The following is a 17,842-nucleotide window of genomic DNA, read 5'->3' as shown; positions in this document are numbered from 1 at the left end:
TTATGGTAAATATTAATCCTAGACCTCAGATAGAGACAGCTACTTCTGAAATTATGACTACTTTTTTTTTTTTTTTAAATCATCTTCGTTTTTCAGAGTTATAACAATGACAAAATACTGACTGCCATTGTTCTGCTCACCTGTATTTCTGGACAGAAGTGAATCTCCAGACCATATAAGATGACATGACTGATTCTACTAAAGGTTCATACCTTCACTCCTCCATCCCATAAACAGAACCAAGCAAATAATGAAACATAAAACATTATCACAGTTAATCTAGTGGTTTTAGAAAACTTCTGTAAATATCTTGCAATTCTACCCAAATGAAAATTACTTAAATGTTTTTTTTTTCAATTAATTATTAACATCTAAATGAGCTGTGTGTCATGTGGGGTCTTCAATTTGAAATGTATGTTTAATTATTTTTAGAGTGAGAAGGTGCAGTTGCCAGAGTAACTCCCCAGGGATGTGGTAGAGGCTTCATCACTGGAGGTTTTCAAGATGCAGCTGGGTCAGGGTTCTAAATAATCTCCCCCAGACCCCCTTTCACACAAAAAGTTGTGTCAGATTCTCTTTTGAGGTTTCTTTCCAACCTGGCCTGTTCTGTGATTCTCTCTCATATACATATAATATGCATATTCATGTATATATATGAATATTATATATATTCATCTTATATGTGAATATATTCATATATATGAATATTATATATTCATAGTATAAATTAATAAATATATTCATATATAATATGAATCACATATAATCTCAGTTTTCTGTTGGGAAGAGGTTAACTTTTCTAGTCAACTTTCCGATAGGAAGTATCAAGAACTCATTTTGAAAAGGGGCTCACTGGTATTTCATTAAGTTCAGTTAACCACAACATCCTGTCATCAAATTAATTTATAAGACAAACTGCAAAAAGAGAGCATGTGGGAAAACTGAAATGATACATATCCGGGTTTTGTCCGAATGCACAGAAACATCATTTCAGTAATGATTCAGATGCATAAGCAATCCTGTCTGGAGAAAGCCCTTATTGATCTCCTGCAGCTGATTCATAAATCTGTTGCTAGAATATTTATCAAGTGGTATCATGAAAAATTCTATCTGGCGGGTGATCATATTTCTTCAGACGTGTTGTAAGTCTGTATTTTCACTCTTCCTTTGCTCTCTCTTCTTTCAGTAAAATCACCTCCTGATCTTCAAAATTTTTCTTTTCCTGAGAGGTGCTGGGCTTTTGATCAAGGATTTTGCCTTTAGTACAACCTTAACTCCAACTGTCAGAAATTTGCATACATATTACAGCCATCAGATCATTACAGAACTAACTGCCTCCCAGCTCCAAAGGTAATGTGTGTTTCTGTGTACTTTCACTATCTACTGAAAAAAGGCAGTTGCTGAGTGGACAGAAGCATTAACTTAATCAACAACACACGGTCTCTCCCCTCTCCAAAAATAAATGGTTTTTATGTTGCTTACTGAGCTTGAAAACTTGAAAGCTAAGTGCTTCCTCTTGGACAGGCTGAGTGTCTGAAATAACTGCCTTTAACAGCCCTGGAGCATCATTAAAGCTTTAAGACATTTCAGAAGCATTTGGTCTCCACACCCCTTAGGTAAAAATTTACTTAGAATTGGTAAATCGAACATTGATAAGTACAACAATGTCTTGTCATTTACTTGTACCCACTAATAAGTACTTTAATTAAGACTTTTGGAAATAAGTTAGCAAATTAATTAATTTACAACTGCAATAAAAAATCAGTAAGAAACCCATTAAATATCATAAATAAGTCAATACATTACTTAGGAAACGAACTCTATTTTTATTACTAGAAATTACCATCCACTATAAAATGCCACTGTAGCAATTACTTTACTTGTATAAGTAACAAATTTCTTAACTGATGTTATTAAATTAATATATTACTTCTCTGCAATTTGTATTTTTTTTTTGCTTTGGTTACTGCACTTATTTAAATAGTAAGTTGTAAGAAAGAGAATTAGGCAATCAATACCTTAGGTTTTACACACTGACAAACACAATTTGCTTCACATTTAAGTCAGTAATTGAAAGTCAATTGGTTGTAGCAGTCCAGGCAACGCTACCTGTTAGTTGTCCTGAGACAAAACCTACAGAAGTACAAGCAGTCTTTGTATTGACTGTAAGGGCTCTCTGACCAGAGTCGAATCCTAAGGCTGAGAAAAGACTGTAAAAACTTTCCTTCTATTATGGGAACTGGGAAATGTGAAGATATTCAAGTGACAATTAACTAGACTTTTTTGATTTTTAATGTTTTAAAAATTCAGAATTTTATCAGCATCAGAATCTCAAGTTTTTTATTTCCCATTCAATCCCATATAAACAGGTATTTTTCAATTCAGATGAAATATTTTTTTCCTATCCAAAATCTTTTCTATGATTAAGGAACTAAAAAAAATGGAATCACCAACATGCAAAAGCAAATCACAACCTCAAACTTCAACCTTCTTCAAGCCCTTGTTGTTTTTCACCCAGAGGGGTCTTGGGCACTGGAACAGGCTCCCCAGGGCAGTGGTCACAGCACCAAGCCTGACAGAGCTCCAGAAGGGTTTGGAGATTTCTCTCAGGCTCATGGGTGACTCTTGGGGTGCTCTGTGCAGGGCTGGGATTTGGACTCAATGATCCTCATGGACCCCTTCCAACTCAGCATATTCTGTGATTCTTTCTATGTCTGCACCTCTGGAAACGGTAGCCTAATTCCCTAAGATTGTATGTACACCTTAATTTATTTTTAAATTGTGTTTATGGTCCTCAAAAGGCTTCAAAAAACCAGGCTGAAGGCATGTTTCCATTTCTTAGATATTTCTTTCTCAAATTCACCCATGTTTTATGTGCTTCAGTAGCATTAAGGTATCCAAGTAGCTAAGCTACCCAAAGGCTTCTAACAGCTGCAGAAAAATTAGATTTAGATTAATCTTTTCTTATTGCTTTCCCTATTTTCTCCAAGCTTAAGGTGTCACCCTCAGCTGCTCATCACCACCTCTTTCCTTGTAAAATTACACTGCCACATCTTCAGCTGTACACAAAAGGCTTAGTGACCTAAACCAACTGAAAATAAGAGAACAAGTGGCTTTGTTCTCTGGTGGCATTGTTCTTACACTGTGTCCTACAAGCAGGGCAGAGGAGGAGCTCATTGCTACAAATCTGCAGGCAAAATGGGAGATTTGTTCCTTCTTTTGCTCAGAATGTACCTAAATGGCCTCAGCCCTTGACATCCATCACCTGCACAGCAGCGCTTGCTGTTGGTCAGATCTCCCAGTCCAGCACCTTGGGCTCGCCCTTGAGTGCTCCCAAAAGGAGTTCCTGTGCCCACAGTCTCTTGCACTGAATTTCCAAAGCATTGTGCATGACTTGTGTCCTTACACCAGCAGCAGAACAGGCACCTTCTGTCTGAACGTGCCTTTGCTTCCAGCACAATGTCAGGCTGCTCCTTGTTGGAGCTTAGAGAGCACCTTTATGTACAAACAGCGCAATAAATCCTTTAATACAACTGGCCTTTGTGGAGAGCAAGGTAAATGACCAAAATAATGTATGTTCTGCAGCACATTTCCCTGTCCTAGAGAGGTTGAAAAGAAGGACATGCTGCTCAACTCAGCACTACTCCAAATAAATAAAATGGACAAAAAGTAATGTGTTAAGAGCTATAAGTAGTAATATTCTTCACTGACACACCACCTAAAGATTTCAGAATGATTCACAGAGTCCATAAAACTGGTAGAACTAATATGCAGCTGCTTCTGGCACAGAGCACTGAATTTACATACTTGGATTGATTAGATAGCTTGTATTTAAAAAAGTATCCCCCACTTAGGTTGCCCATTATTAAAATTCCACCCATTACATGAAGCTATTAGGGGCTGCTCAGCAATAACTGCTTTGGAACATTGCCAAAGAAAAGCATACTTTATTAGAATCAAGTTTTCCACAGTTATTTAAAAAACAACCCCGAAATTTGTAGCCATGAACATAAAAAAAAAAGATGGGTGGCAAGATGTCTGTCGAGGAACCCTTCATCTGCTCTACTTTCTGCTGCAGAAAAGTGAAGTTGTCAGGATACCCATCTGACAAGCCAGGATGAATACTGCTTATTTTCCCCCAAAATTAAATTTTCATAGCTATTCTTTCCAAATGGAAAAAAAAAAAAACAAAAAACAAAAAAAAACCAACAAACCAAACCAAAACAACAGACTTGTTTTTAACTTCTTGAAGGAAAGTTTTAAGGCAACATTAGAAAAGATCCTTCCCTGAGAGGGACTCTATTTTATTTTTTAAAATTTAAATTATTCATTTGACAAGAACCTTTCCTTCTGTGGTTTCTGCAGCAGTCAGAAATCGTGCTTCTCTCCAAAAAGACATCAAAGCACTATGAGCTAGAAACAATAAAATACTCTGTTACCTGAGCTGCAGTTCTTCATGGCGAAGGAATCCACGGCTGCCACGCTCTTGTTCCCATTAGGAACATATTCCAGCGAGATCCGAAATGGTTTCTCCAGGTGTCCAACTCTCCTTTGAAGCAACACCCATCTGGTCTCATCACAGAGCAAGAGAAAAGAACACAGGAAAAGAGCTGTAAGAAAGGCTATTACTTTACAAATACCAAACCCCCCACAGGAGCAGCTCCACTTGTGGCTGGTCACACTGTGCCTCCTATCCCAGTTCTCACTTCCCTCACAGCACCCCATGGTCAGGGCCTTTCCTTCCCATGGATTTTGCAAAAGCAAGATCCTAAGCACCAAGATTTCCACCCAGCTAAGATGTGGAAACCCAACTGAACAGCAGCTTATTGCTCTCTCCTGTCACACTTCTGTGCCCCCAGATGTCTGCCTGCTGTTTAAAGGAAGGTTAACTCTCTGTGCAAAGCAAGCTGTGAAATCTGTAGCACACGTGCACATCCCCTTTAAATGTAATTCCTGAGTCTCACCAAAAGCTCTCTTAGTCACTCAGGAAATAAGGCAGTCTCCAGGGCCGTGCAATAGCTCCAATTCCCAGCCCTGCATCACTGGTTGAGGTAATAAATTTTGCTCCTAGAGCAGTTGGCCAGAATGTCTACCTGTGCATGGAGCACCGCGTCTAAAACATGCCATTTCTCCTCCTCCACTTCCTGTCCCTCTTTTCCTGCTTATCTCCCTCCCAAATGACAAAAATTCCCAGCAAGTAAATCAAAGAAGTGAATTAGCAGCCCTGGAGATTAACATCCACGCACCAAGAGTGCCAGAGTGCCACAACTTAGTGTGCTTGTTGCCAAGAGTAAATGAGAACAAAAAGCCTGTATGAGCTTAATTTATTCTTTGAGATGCTAGAAGACACCAGTGCCTGGCTGTCTTTAATGTCTACCTTCTCCCCTCTGATCAGCTGGGTCTGCTGCTTTACCTGAAATAACTTCCAGCCAGAGAGCACAAGAACTATTCCCAAACCCCTGGTTCCAATTCTGTATCCCACAAGACATGTCTAAAGGTAGACAATAAAAACACAAGCATCTTTTTGCCAATATTCTGGAATTCTGCAAGGAAAAAGTTAAGGAATTAAATACTTGCACAATAACATGGTCTGGCCCATCTGCCTTTTCATCCCTGGGCACAGGCTGCCAATAAAACCACTTGACACCATTTGTGAAGGGCTGCTTCCCAAGAGGCACTGTTACCTCAGCATGGTGTGGATCCCATCCCCTGTTTCACTCCAGTTTATCAGGGCCTGCTCACTAACCATAAACACGATCAGAGACAAGAGATTCTGTAAAGTCACTCAGCCACTACTAATTCGATTTTTTTTCACATCTCTCTTCTGTTACAGGAAGAATTCAGCACCAAGGGAAAAGTCCCTTTGTAGCTTACTGTGAGTGGTCAGCTGGAGCCTAACAAACCAACAGGGCCTAACAAAGCCTATTAGCAAATGCAGCTCCAGCTGCAACTTCTGAAAGATGAGACCAAAAATGTATTGTGTTTCCTTAAGTTGTTTTTAAACACCAGTATTAAGAATTTCAGGGGAAGACTGTAATTAGTTCTACCTGTCAGAAATTTTTCATTGCCCTTTGACAAAACCCCACATTTTTTATTGCTCTTACAAAAAAAATTCATTGTCAAGTACCTCCCCACTGCCTCCCTGTATATGTGTTTGTGTTTGTCCACAAGCTGGGAAAAAGAACACTTTTTGGGGGGAGGAAGGGGAACCCTCTGGAACAGATCTTCTGAGCACAAGAAGCTACACAGTTTATCTGGCATCTATTACAGGAATCTCCTTCTCTAGAAGCATGCCAAAATTTGGATGTTATGAAGTTAAGACACCCTTCTGAAAGGAAATATTACAACACATGTGTATGACATTTGCGCCAACTGACCATCATTTGGCCGGCTGTGAGCCTGGATCAATCCTAAATTGCAGACCCTACACTGTGACAGAAGCTAGGAGACTTTTCTTGGTTCCAGAGGCAGACACGTTGTTTGTCTCCTCAGGGACACAGTGGTGTCATTATGCTCCACTGAACTCAACAAAATTCCCAGCAGACAAGGAAGCTGCTGACAGGTATGTGAAGGACCTAAGTCCTAAGCAAGGGTTGCAGAAGGACCCTGCTGGCAGCCATTGCAGTTCAATGTGCAACTCAGAAAAGCAAACACAGCTTTTTAATGATTTACTAGGTGTCCTCCTCCCTCTTTTTCCATTGAGAAGAGGGAAAATAGACTGCTAAATTTCGTTTTTTGTTTACAGTTATTCTCATTTCCACATCTCATCTTCCACCTTCTGTGCTCTAGGCTCCCACTTGAGAGGAGGATGTTGGCGTCCTCACTCTTTTTCTGTCCCACTCCCCCCCAGAGATAAATCTGCTGTTGCTGAAATTAAATAGAATAAAGCATTGAGAGTATTTTAAATGCCTAGCTTTTGTGTGAGTTATTTCTTTTGATGTCATCTCAACTTAGGTATATTATAAGGATTAGAGGATACAAATTTCCCTACAAATAGAACCAAAACTAACCCTAGATTAAATTTGATTATGAAATACAAAAGCATCTGTATGTCACGAAAATTGTTTTCCTCAGCTTCAGAAGACTGATGGATTTTAATTCCAAGTACGCAGCGGCTCTCAACAATGATTTCCATTTCTGTGCTACTGCTAACCCTCTGGATAAATGTGCCAGGAGTTTTAGGAATTGCTTTTTTGAGTTACTGGTGCAATAACTTTAGTTTGAGATTCTCAGGCCTCTCATAGTTTACCACAGAAACTTTATTAACTCCCAGAGCTGTTGCCAAGCAGGTGTTTTATATCACCACCGCACAAGACTGGAAAAGGCAGACTCACTCAAGCCCAGATTCATTACAAAATATATTCATACTTCGTGGTACAAATTCCTACAAAAGGTTGCCTGAGATTCAGAGATTCACATGAAAAGAAGCACCAAGTATCAGCCTCTTACTTTGGAGACAAAGATGACATTAATTGGTGGATTTATCAGGAACACTAAAAATAGCTCCAGGGTCAGCAGAGGCACCTGTGGGCAAATTCGGATAGGAATCCATTCTGCCATCATTCTGTGGCAGATTTGGGACTCTGATCTCCAGATCTGCTGTATAACACACTGTATTGCACAGACCCACACTGATTTGCACATCCTGTACTATATATAGGCAGCAGCATCAGCAAGACCTACTTCAGCATAACCAATACATACTAGATGTTAATTAGCATAGCTTTATTAAATTTCTATCAGTGGTCTACATGTTATGAATCTAATTTTAGAAAGCATTTTAGCAAGGTAACAGGAAGCTACTTCAGTTGTCTTTTGGGATAGGTGGGGAAACACCATGTAAGGAACATCATACTGGAGTCATACTTCACCAACCTGACAGGTTTCTGTGCTGAGATGACAGCAGAAACAGCACGAGAAGGTGATGGCACCTTCTTGCTCGAGGAGGAGGGCATGGATGTTGCTTACCTTGGCTATGACAAGGTTTCCAGTACTCTCTCCCATCCCATCAGCACTGACTGATGGAAGCACAGACTGTGAGGGGGACTGGCTTGGAGGGTTATCACCAGTGTACCAAGTCCAGCTGGAAGCCAGTCACTGGGGGTACACCTCTGGTTTTATAGTGTTGTCTGTCTTCATTGACAGCCTGCTATCAACAAGCTTCCAGAAAGACTGGGAGAAATACACAGGACAATTGGGCTGCCACTGGGAGAGGTTGGAAATTTGGGTCAACATGAACCTCATGAAGTTCAAGAAAGAGAAATGCAAAGTTCTGCCTCTGTGGAGGAACAACCTCACGCACCACCACAGGCGAGAAAGTGGCTTTGCAGAGGACAACCTGTGGGCCCTGGTATACAAAATACCGAGCCGAAGCTGGAAATGTGCCCCAGTGACAGGAAATGCCAATATCTCCCCAGGCTACACTGGGAAACACAGATCAAAGGGGGGGTTCTTCCTCACTACTCAGCTCTGGAGAAACACTTCTGGAGATCTAGGTCCAGGGCAACCCTTTCCAGCACAAAACAGACATGAGGTACAGAAGTGAGTCCAGCAAACAGCCACAGGGATGGTTTAGGTACTGGAGCATCTGACATATAAGAGGAGGCTGGGATTGCTTAGCCTGGAGGAAGCTCAGGAAGTATCTTATCAGTCTTGATCCATTATGGGTGAATGAAAAGGAGACAGATTTGGACAAGAGTATCCAATGGAAGGACAACAGGCAAGCACAAGGCACTTTTCTTGGACTGAAAGACCAGAAACTCCATTAAAACACAAAAGAAAGCTTATTTGCTTTAAGGGTGACTGAACACTGGAACAAGTTGCCCAGAAATCTTATGGAGTCTCTGTTTCCAGATATTTAAAGTGGGAGTGGATATAGCTCTGGGTAACCTGCTTTAGCTCACCCTGCATCAAGAAGGGAAGTTGGACTACTCAATCTCAGGGATTCCTTCCAACCTCAACCATTCTGCATTTGTGAAACACAGGACCCAAAAGCAAACAACAGCAGGTAACAGATTACTCCAGTTATCCTTTGCATGACCTCCAAGCACTCTACAGAGTGATGAATCAGCCCAGTAAGCTGACAACTGCAAGGACAAAGCCATCACTTATTGTACCCAGAGCTATCATCACACAGCCTTCAACATCATGGCCTATTTCTACCACAACAGTGGCCATAATAACCATGATGATCTCTCTGGATACCGCCTCAAGCAGTAAAAAATTCTGCAGTTTAACATTTTAATTTATACTGCAAAGCAATCCACTATGTTGCATTGTTTAGGCACTGCTCAGTGTCTTGTTACAAGTCAGATCCATCAGGTCTTTCACTGAAGCTGCATTAAGAAATGGTCTCAGATATCTAGAATCTGCAATATACATCAGTTTAGACAGAAACTAATAACACTGTGCTCTTCAGTCACAGAGTATCCCAAAATCCTAGATACAAATATTTTCAGACTTTAGAGAAGTTCAGACCTGGATGAGGATGTCACCTAGAAAGAATTAGTTGCTTAAAGAAAGCCTGGGCAACACCCAGAGTTTCTCTCAGAAGGCTCTTTGCCAAAACAGAAAACACTACTGACAGAACCTGAGCCCAGGTTTACACAGGAGAGCAAGGGCTACATTTTCAAATGGCTTCTTCTTACTCGGTCCTTAATGTGAAGGTGTGATGGACACAACCTTTGGCCTCTCTCAGCTCTGCAAGGGTGAGGTGCTGGCTCCTGAACAAGCCAAAGAACTTCTCTGTAGCCTAACTTTTCTTAAGCCCCCCCATCCATGATTCAGTTGGCCCGGCTCTAGGTTTCAGAAGCCACAATCCAGTTGTCATGGAAACTTGAGAGGTAGTTAAGACACTCTGGTTGTTGATGCAGCATGTAGCTTCAGAAGGAACACTCTCCTGATTAATTCTAATCGATACACTAATGCTTTGGATGCCATTTTGCATGCTCCTCTGGGTAATGCCAGCACTGATTAATTGCAAGTTCAAGTCAGGATGATCTCTTAGAGGCAGTGCATTAAAAAAAAGAAGTGCTAGAACTCTCAAGCCAGAATACTTGCGATCCTGCATTTGTCTGCCTTCATGGCTAAATGATTTTGAATCCAATTAACACTCACATACTCTTTCATCCTATTAAAGAGGGGTTTCAAAATGCTTGATTGCAGCAAGCTTTGGGACTCCAGTTTACTCCCATGTACAGCAATCATCTTTGTGATCATTCCCCAGACTTCCAGCTAATTCTGGAAGGTAGAATTAATTTCTGTGCTGTCAGCCAGCCTGACACCTGTGCTGCCACCTGTGCCACCACCTATGTCTTTAGGGGAGTGCAGTTTGCACTGGCCCAACAGCAGAAGTTAAATTTCACCCAGAATACTGTCTTAGCTTTGACAGACCCACCACTTTCTTGCTTTTACAGAAAATTTGAAAGCAAGTCTTCAACTTACAACAAAAGTATGGAAATTATTAGCAAGAAGCCCCAAAGCTGAAATCACAGTAAATCAGGGCTAACTGCACTTGAACTGTGTTGTGGGGAATAAAGAGCTGCATGGGTCCTCAAAAGGTCGTGGATCAGCTCATGTGCTCCCAGCAACAATTAATGGCAGGTTGAGGGAACAAGAACTTCCAACTATCTCCTCTCCTTGAGACAAATGTTCTGTGAATTCAAACTGTATTCTGCTCTCTCACCTCCACTTTCCCAGAATAAAAATTGTGGAATTTAACAGACTCCTCATAGCTAAATTGAGTGACAATGTGATTTTTATTTCTTCAGGTTGAGGCTCTCATGTAAAATACTCCTGCTGCTACCAGCACTCATCATGGTATGGCTGTGAGGAAAATGCAGTGTATCTTGGCAAGGGCTTAGATTTTCTCTCTTTGGTAAAGGGTTTTGCAAACTTTTGGGAATTAAAAAATTAAATAAAAATAATAGCAGCTGTGTCAGAGTACTTCGCATCAAAATCTGCCTGCAGCAGTGAAAATATTAGAAGCTGATTTTTGAGAATAAAACCTTGTTAAGGGTGGAATTAAAATTAGCACTAGGAGTCCAAATGAGAATTTTTTCTCTTTAATGGATAAATAGGGGAAAGAACATAACTTTTTCATCCTGCATGCCCCTGCATAATTATGCAGAAGTTTATAATATGTTTTAATCTTGCCTCCATACTGCTTCAGACTTTTCTTTGCTTCAACAATTAATGGGCACTGCAGAAAGGAAGAAGCAGATAAGACCTTTTCAGGCTCCAGACAACAGAAAATGAAAAAATGCTTTCAAGGGGATGCCAATAAAATTTATAGAGACAGGATTAGAAATAAAATCATCTACAGGAGTCTGGGTAAACTCTTTTTTCATTAATTCAAGCAATATAATACGATGCCTTGTAATTATTTTTAATAATCAACTTTAAAGTAATTTCAGTTTACTGACCCTAAAATTACTAAAATAACACCAGGTCCAGAATTTGAAGCATGATAATGTAGTCTTGCAAAATGGTAACGAATAAAAATACTCTACAATAATGCAAGTGATTATTTAACATTAAAGGAGGAAATTCTTGATGTGCAACACAAAGTTTGCAATGTTAATTCCTCTGCTCATTGATAATTTTACTTTATAAGAGCAAGAAAAATGGGAAAACTTTACTTTTTAAGGGAAAGAAAAATAGTATCCCTTTTCCTCTATTGATTTAATGCCGACTGTCTTTCTACCCTTTTCTTTGGCCTTTTGCATAAGCAAGACAAAACTGTAACTGGTAGGTTAAATACAGCTGAGACCTTTATTAGTGTCATTGGATCAGACCTTTAACATCCCTGTGAGTGGCTCCAGAGAGCTTCCCCGCCCTTTCCTCAAAATGCCTTTAGAAGATGCTTTCACAAAAGTTTTGCCATTAAAAAAAAAAAAAGAAAAAAATTGCAATGATTCTCTTTCCTGTTACTTTTTTAGTGCTTTTAAGATGAAACTAAAACCACTGCCACCTCCCCCAAGAAAGTATGCTGTAACTGTGCTTGGTTTGACCAATAAGCCAGGCATTGAGTAATTACCTTGCCTATAACAGGAGTCCAACAAGATTTTGACTCCAAAATGCAATTATACCCCCCCAAGAGTGCTGGAAAAGAGGCTAAATCTACCCTCTCTCTAGAATTGCAGTGCTGGGCTCCTTTGTACAGCTGCTCCACTGAGAATTGTACAGCTGGGAAGATATTGCAATATGGAAGAAACTGCTTTAGGCTTCAGTGAAACACAAGTTGCCCGTGAAGGATATTTTTTTATGTTCTACTTATTCCTGGCCAGCAACGGAAGTTTGCAATTAAGCCAATACAGTTTCTTTGGTAGTGGACTCTTCTCCTGTGCAGGGAGCATGCTACACAACCCCAACACATGGGGAAACACTCTACATGGGAAAAACTATTCAAATGGCAGACGATAAAACCTACACAAAAAAAATCTGTCCTTGTTAACTTCCACAGAGTTAAAATATTATTTTTTAACCACCTTTCTGAATGTCTGTTAAAAAACTCACTCTTACAAAGATTTTGCCTTCCTAACTTGTTTGAAGAAAATTCCCTGCTCTGAAAATGTGAAGACTTGTATTTGAGCACTGTGAAGAACTGAAAAGGTAGCTGACTTAAGAACTGAACACTCACAATTAAATCTTATTCTTGTGATTACAAACGAGAAACTTTTAATGGGATTTAATACTGACTCAGCCCTGGAACAAAGAGCAGAGGTACTGTAGAGGGATTCAAAGTCAGACAATGGATTTATGCTGTATGGTGGAGGGCAAACCTCTTTTCAAGAGAGTAATCAATTTTCCCCTGGAAGGTAACCCACTAAATAAATGGCAGAGTTATTATTAATTCAGCTAATCTTCTCAAAAAGTCTGTGGAATGACTAAACCAGGTTTTTACAGGACAATTTTGTTACTGACCATTTCAAAATGTAAACTTAGTGCTCCAGACATGCTAAGAAACTCATCAAATAAAAACTCTATTGGACAAGAGTAGACGAGACATGAGAAAGAATTGTTGGTCTTTTAAATAACAGAACCAATTATTTTAATTACCTACTTCATCACATCCAATAAACAGTTCTGATGTTTTTTGTGGGAGCTCCCCATGGACATGACATGGCTAATCACTCCAGTAAGAGCTTCTGCAATTGCAAGTACCGTAGAGCTTGCTCAGAGGAATGTGTTCATCTGGCCCTGAACTCTCCTGTACATTCCCCAGTTAAACCATGCACAGTGGAACTTTCTTCTGCCTCTCAAGCAGTACCCAGTTGGAGGCACTCCTGGGATGCTAAAATTAGCTATCATATCCAAGATGTAGCAGCAAAACTGATGTGGAAAGAACAGCTCAGCAGAACTTTCTGGTGCTCTTTAGTGTCACCTCCTCTTGTAGACCTCTCCCTGTTTGCATGTCAGCCTGATTACACCCACTTTAACAAAGCCAGCCCTGCCAAAAATGAAATTTCATTGTTTGAAACCAAGCTGCAGTAACTGTTGGCAACATGTAAGCCCAGGCAATCCCAGGAACACTGTGTATTCAGACAAACCATGATATCTTTAGGTGGTTATACAGACCTCACAGCTCTTTAGCAAAGAAATCAAACATCTCATTTTTCAGGTGGGTGAAAAGGAGGCACACAAGGTTATGTGATTCATTTAGTCAGGAGTTAGAACTAGACTCAGAGACAAAAGTTTCTCATTCTTATTCCTATGTCCTAATCCACTGCATCGTGATGCTTCTGATGAGGGTAATTAAATTTCATGCTTCAGGGAGTAACTTAATTGTCTTTGAGGATCAGAAGGAAACTCCATCCTTTCAACACAATGCACGAGGCTGCTCAGGTGTGCCAAAGAGTAGTTTTCATTTTTTATTTAAATATTGAAAGTAAAACAATCTAATCCTAATTACAGCCAAATACAGTCAAGGCTTTAAAATGACAGAATGCCTTTTCAAAAGAAAGAGTAGTGGCAAAATACTCTGAAATTATTTAGCTCTCAGCAGCTGTGTTGGGAGACCATTTAAACCAGGATTTTTACCTCCACACTCAGCAATGGATTTTCATGGCACAGGTAAAGGGAATAGGAATATTGTATCCACTCACTACCTATCTGGGGGAAATAAAGCCATGAAAAATTTTAGGTGCAAAGAGTGACTGAGAGAGAAGATTTCACTGAAGAGGACAGCTGTGCTTACTGTGTATCCTTTACAAATATGTTGCAATTACCTAGCAGCTGTAATAACCTCAACTTGAAAATCAGATGCAGCTAAAGAAAGATTAAAGACTAGATGAAGAATTGTTTGAATCATTAGGCTCAGAAGGATTTACAGAACATCTACTCCAGGCATTCCCATCCACTACAAGACAGGCCTCCAAGAGGCTCCTAAAACCCATTTCATTAGGTCAAATCCCATAAAAAGCTGTCTGGTTAGAAAGAAAAAAATAGCCTGACTAGGTATTAGAGATTCCCAGAACAAAGAAGGCTGGCAGATAATCCTCAGCAAATACCACCTTTCCCATAACTTCAGCTGTTTCCAGGCTTTGCCTGCAGCACAGAGGTAGGATATAATTGCCCTGGGCAGAGCATGTGCCATATGAGATGCAAAATAGATAAGTAAATAAGAATAAAACATGGTGCAGAACAAAGAAAAGGGAAATGCTTCCCATATAGCTATACAATACAGAGGATATCTATGCACAAGCAGTGTGAGGGGTAATATGAAAGAAAATGGCAGGTGTAAAAATAAAAGATGCATTTCTTGAGGAAAAACTTCCTTTTCCAATTTAATTTACTTCCTTCAAACGCAGTAATTTGAAAGAAATGATTCATTAGGAAGATGGGAAATATGAGACTTGGAATGCAGAAGGGTTTTATCCATTACTGCTTATGCACAGGTATTGTAAGAGTTACCCTGTTGGGGAAGGGGCCTTTGAATTATATGACTCAATTTTGAATGGAGAAGGAATTTAAAATAAAAAGAGAGAGTGGCTAAAACAGTCACTTTGTCAGTGTCCTCAAAGAGAAGGAACTTGGGAGGCTGGCGTCTGCTCTTCAGAGCAAATGACACTTCAGAAGTCAGACAGATCATACCACTTAACAGCTGAAATGTCAACTTTAAAGAGGCAGAAATGCCACCAAAGTGAGGTTTGCTGCTGCTTTCAACACGGCAGCAGTCACAGCAATGTCCAGTGCTGACAACAACGTCTGCCCCTCTTACCACATCTGCAACATAGACACCAGTAACATCTGCTGGGTAGGTCCAAAAATGCTACCAAAAGTCAAGTCTAGTTTTTCCACACATGTTGAGACTGTTTGTGTCCCACTGATCTCAATCTCCTTCATTTAGTATTGGGTATTCCTGAAAGAGAATCAGAGCAAGCCATGCTGAACATCCAGAAGGGAAGTCAGGAGTAGCCAACTGCATCTGTCAGTGCCTGCAGATAAAAGTTTAAGACACTGTCTGGTTTCTCAGCTTCCCAGAACCTGGAGCACAAAATTGTTTTATTCAGCTCAGAATACATTTGCCTGTTAGCCTCAACATTTGGCACACACACTTCCTTTGAGCGTAAATAGAAAAGTCTTGACAAGAAACATGCATAGAAAACAGACTCCACAAGATGTTCCAGTATAATAGACTGGCTCCTCACAATCAAATAAAAAGGTTCCTAAACCAAAAAGCTCATTTCCTTGGGTTAATATTGCCAATGAAAATGAAGGTGTTTTTGATTCTAAAAGCACATGAAAACATGATGACTGTCTTTAGTATTTACTGATAAAGAAAATTCCTAGGCCTTTTCATGCATTCCTAAAATAGCAGTCCTGACAATGCTGCTCATCTCAGTATTACATTAAGTTGTTTTTCAAATTCAAGTGGTCTTTTTTTCTAACAACATCAATAATTGCAATTCAATAATATTTTCTGAGATAGCTCTTGCCTTTAGACACCCTTCTCGGAAGAAGACCATGCACTGCAGCATCCTGGAAAGCTCAGAAGCACAGAAATATGAGCTTAGCCTCAAAGAACGAGTCTCACTTACAAGCTCACTTGTATTGGGCAAGGGCTGGAAAGAAAACCATTCCACAATTCCCTCACAGGGCAAAAATGAGGAAAAAGGTCCTTGCCATGATATTTCAATGTGACTTTAGAAACACTGTGACATTTCTATGAACATCAGTACAAAAAGGTATGCTTGGTACCTGAGGGTATTGTAAGGCTTGATTAAGTTAATACCCAGCTCAATGAAAAAGGCCAAACAAATTCAGGCACTATGACTTAAATCCTGTTTACAATATAACATATAAATCATGCTCTGAACAAGGATGAGGTTTTCTGTGTGAACCTGCAACAACCTTTAAGCACTTCAGAAAATAAGGCTGCAGGAATGCAAAATATCCACATGCAAGTGGATATATTGTCAGATCACCTATATGTAGGAAAAACTCGGGAGAAACACCAAAACTGCATTTCTTAATATTAATTATCTGTTTCATGCCACATCAAGAGGATTTTTAATGTACTCTTTTCTATAACTATTTCCTTGCTGTTCTTCCTCTCCTGAGCAGAGCCATAATCCAAGTTCTGTATGCTGAGATGAAATACAGTAAAATTTCCACTCTTTCTTTTCTCCCCTCACTGCTTTTCTGCATGGGTTGCCTACTTCAAAGTAGAGTTTTGCCTTTTTCATCAAAATTTAGTTTTATTGACTCTCAAAGTCCCACAATGACCTCTAATTTTCCCTAACAGGCATAACCACAAAGCTCTCTGGCTCCATATCTGCCAAGAACAATCGATACTGTTCAATAAAAAACAAACCATGAACCACTGCAGCCCCCACCTCTGCTTAGCTCAATGACTTTATGCAGTTTCAGCTTGTTCTTGGGTGAATCAGCTCCTGGGGAATTGAAGAGTTCAAATCTAAATGCTCCTGCACCCTTTTTTGGTTGGGGAAATTGCCTCAGGACATACTGAATTCTGGTCACAAGGAGGTTATAGTTGCCTCAGTCCATAGGATGTGCTGAGCAGTGGGCTGCAAGAAGATGAAATTATGCTAAAGCTCCATCAGAGCAGTCAAGTACTTGTGTTTTAGTCTATAGCTCCATGTCTGCAGCAGCCCTACTGAATATATCCATTTCAGCCACTGTCAGCCTCACACCAGCTTTGCCATTAGCCCACACTGGGATGCCTTTTCACTAATTAAGCAGAATTCATCTGAGATGATGACTAAACTCTCCTTTTCTAGACAGCAATTTGGAATTGAGCTGAATGCAGAGCTAAGGAAAAACAGTGGGCAAAGAAGGTGTATAGAGAAAGACCATGGGTATAATTCAGCTTCTATGGGCTGTATGAAGTTTTCAAAATTTGTCAAGGACTTCAGCAGCAACTCAGCCTGGTCACGGCTGTCCCAAGGCAGGAGAGAAAGGAAGGGCTGCACAGCAACCCCTGGCCTGGGGGGAATTAGTGCCAGGCCCTCCCAAGCTCTGCTCATTTACAGGACAATTTCAAGAGGCATTTCTCTGTGTGAGCTAATTTAAAAATCAGTGTAGAATGTAAAAATAATGACCTTTTGGCTTAGTCATCTTTCACATTCACTTTCAGTTTAAGCCATTGAGAATAATGGAGAATTAGGACGTCTGGTCTTGTAGGTGAAGTGAATTCAGCCCACAGACCACTGTGGCCTCAGAGCAGCCTTCTTGTCACCTCCTCCCATTCTCTTCCCTCTTTGAAAACTGAGACAGCACACTAAAAGCTGTGGCAAATGAGAAGCACACTAAAAGCTGTGGCAAATGCTCTTCAGTAGTTCTATCCAGCAAGTGGCTGTGTTTGAGATGCATATCTACA

General features: G+C 40.1%; 1 protein-coding gene across 1 annotated transcript in view; it reads right to left on the bottom strand.

The window, feature by feature from the left end:
• The window catches only part of ALK (ALK receptor tyrosine kinase), a gene marked incomplete at both ends in the record, with an annotated part of 301,668 nt that overhangs the window by 95,407 nt on the left and 188,419 nt on the right, over nucleotides 1-17,842 (bottom strand). Inside the window, one exon of the mRNA XM_084202540.1 lies at nucleotides 4,440-4,567. Coding sequence (XP_084058666.1) covers nucleotides 4,440-4,567 — 128 coding nt within the window. The remainder of the gene's footprint in view (nucleotides 1-4,439; nucleotides 4,568-17,842) is intronic.

Source organism: Fringilla coelebs (genome assembly GCF_963513975.1).
Source record: "Fringilla coelebs genome assembly, chromosome: 3".
In the NCBI taxonomy this organism is placed as follows: domain Eukaryota; kingdom Metazoa; phylum Chordata; class Aves; order Passeriformes; family Fringillidae; genus Fringilla; species Fringilla coelebs.
The sequence above is the reverse complement of the archived record's forward strand: the minus strand, read 5'-3'. Positions and strand labels throughout refer to the sequence as shown.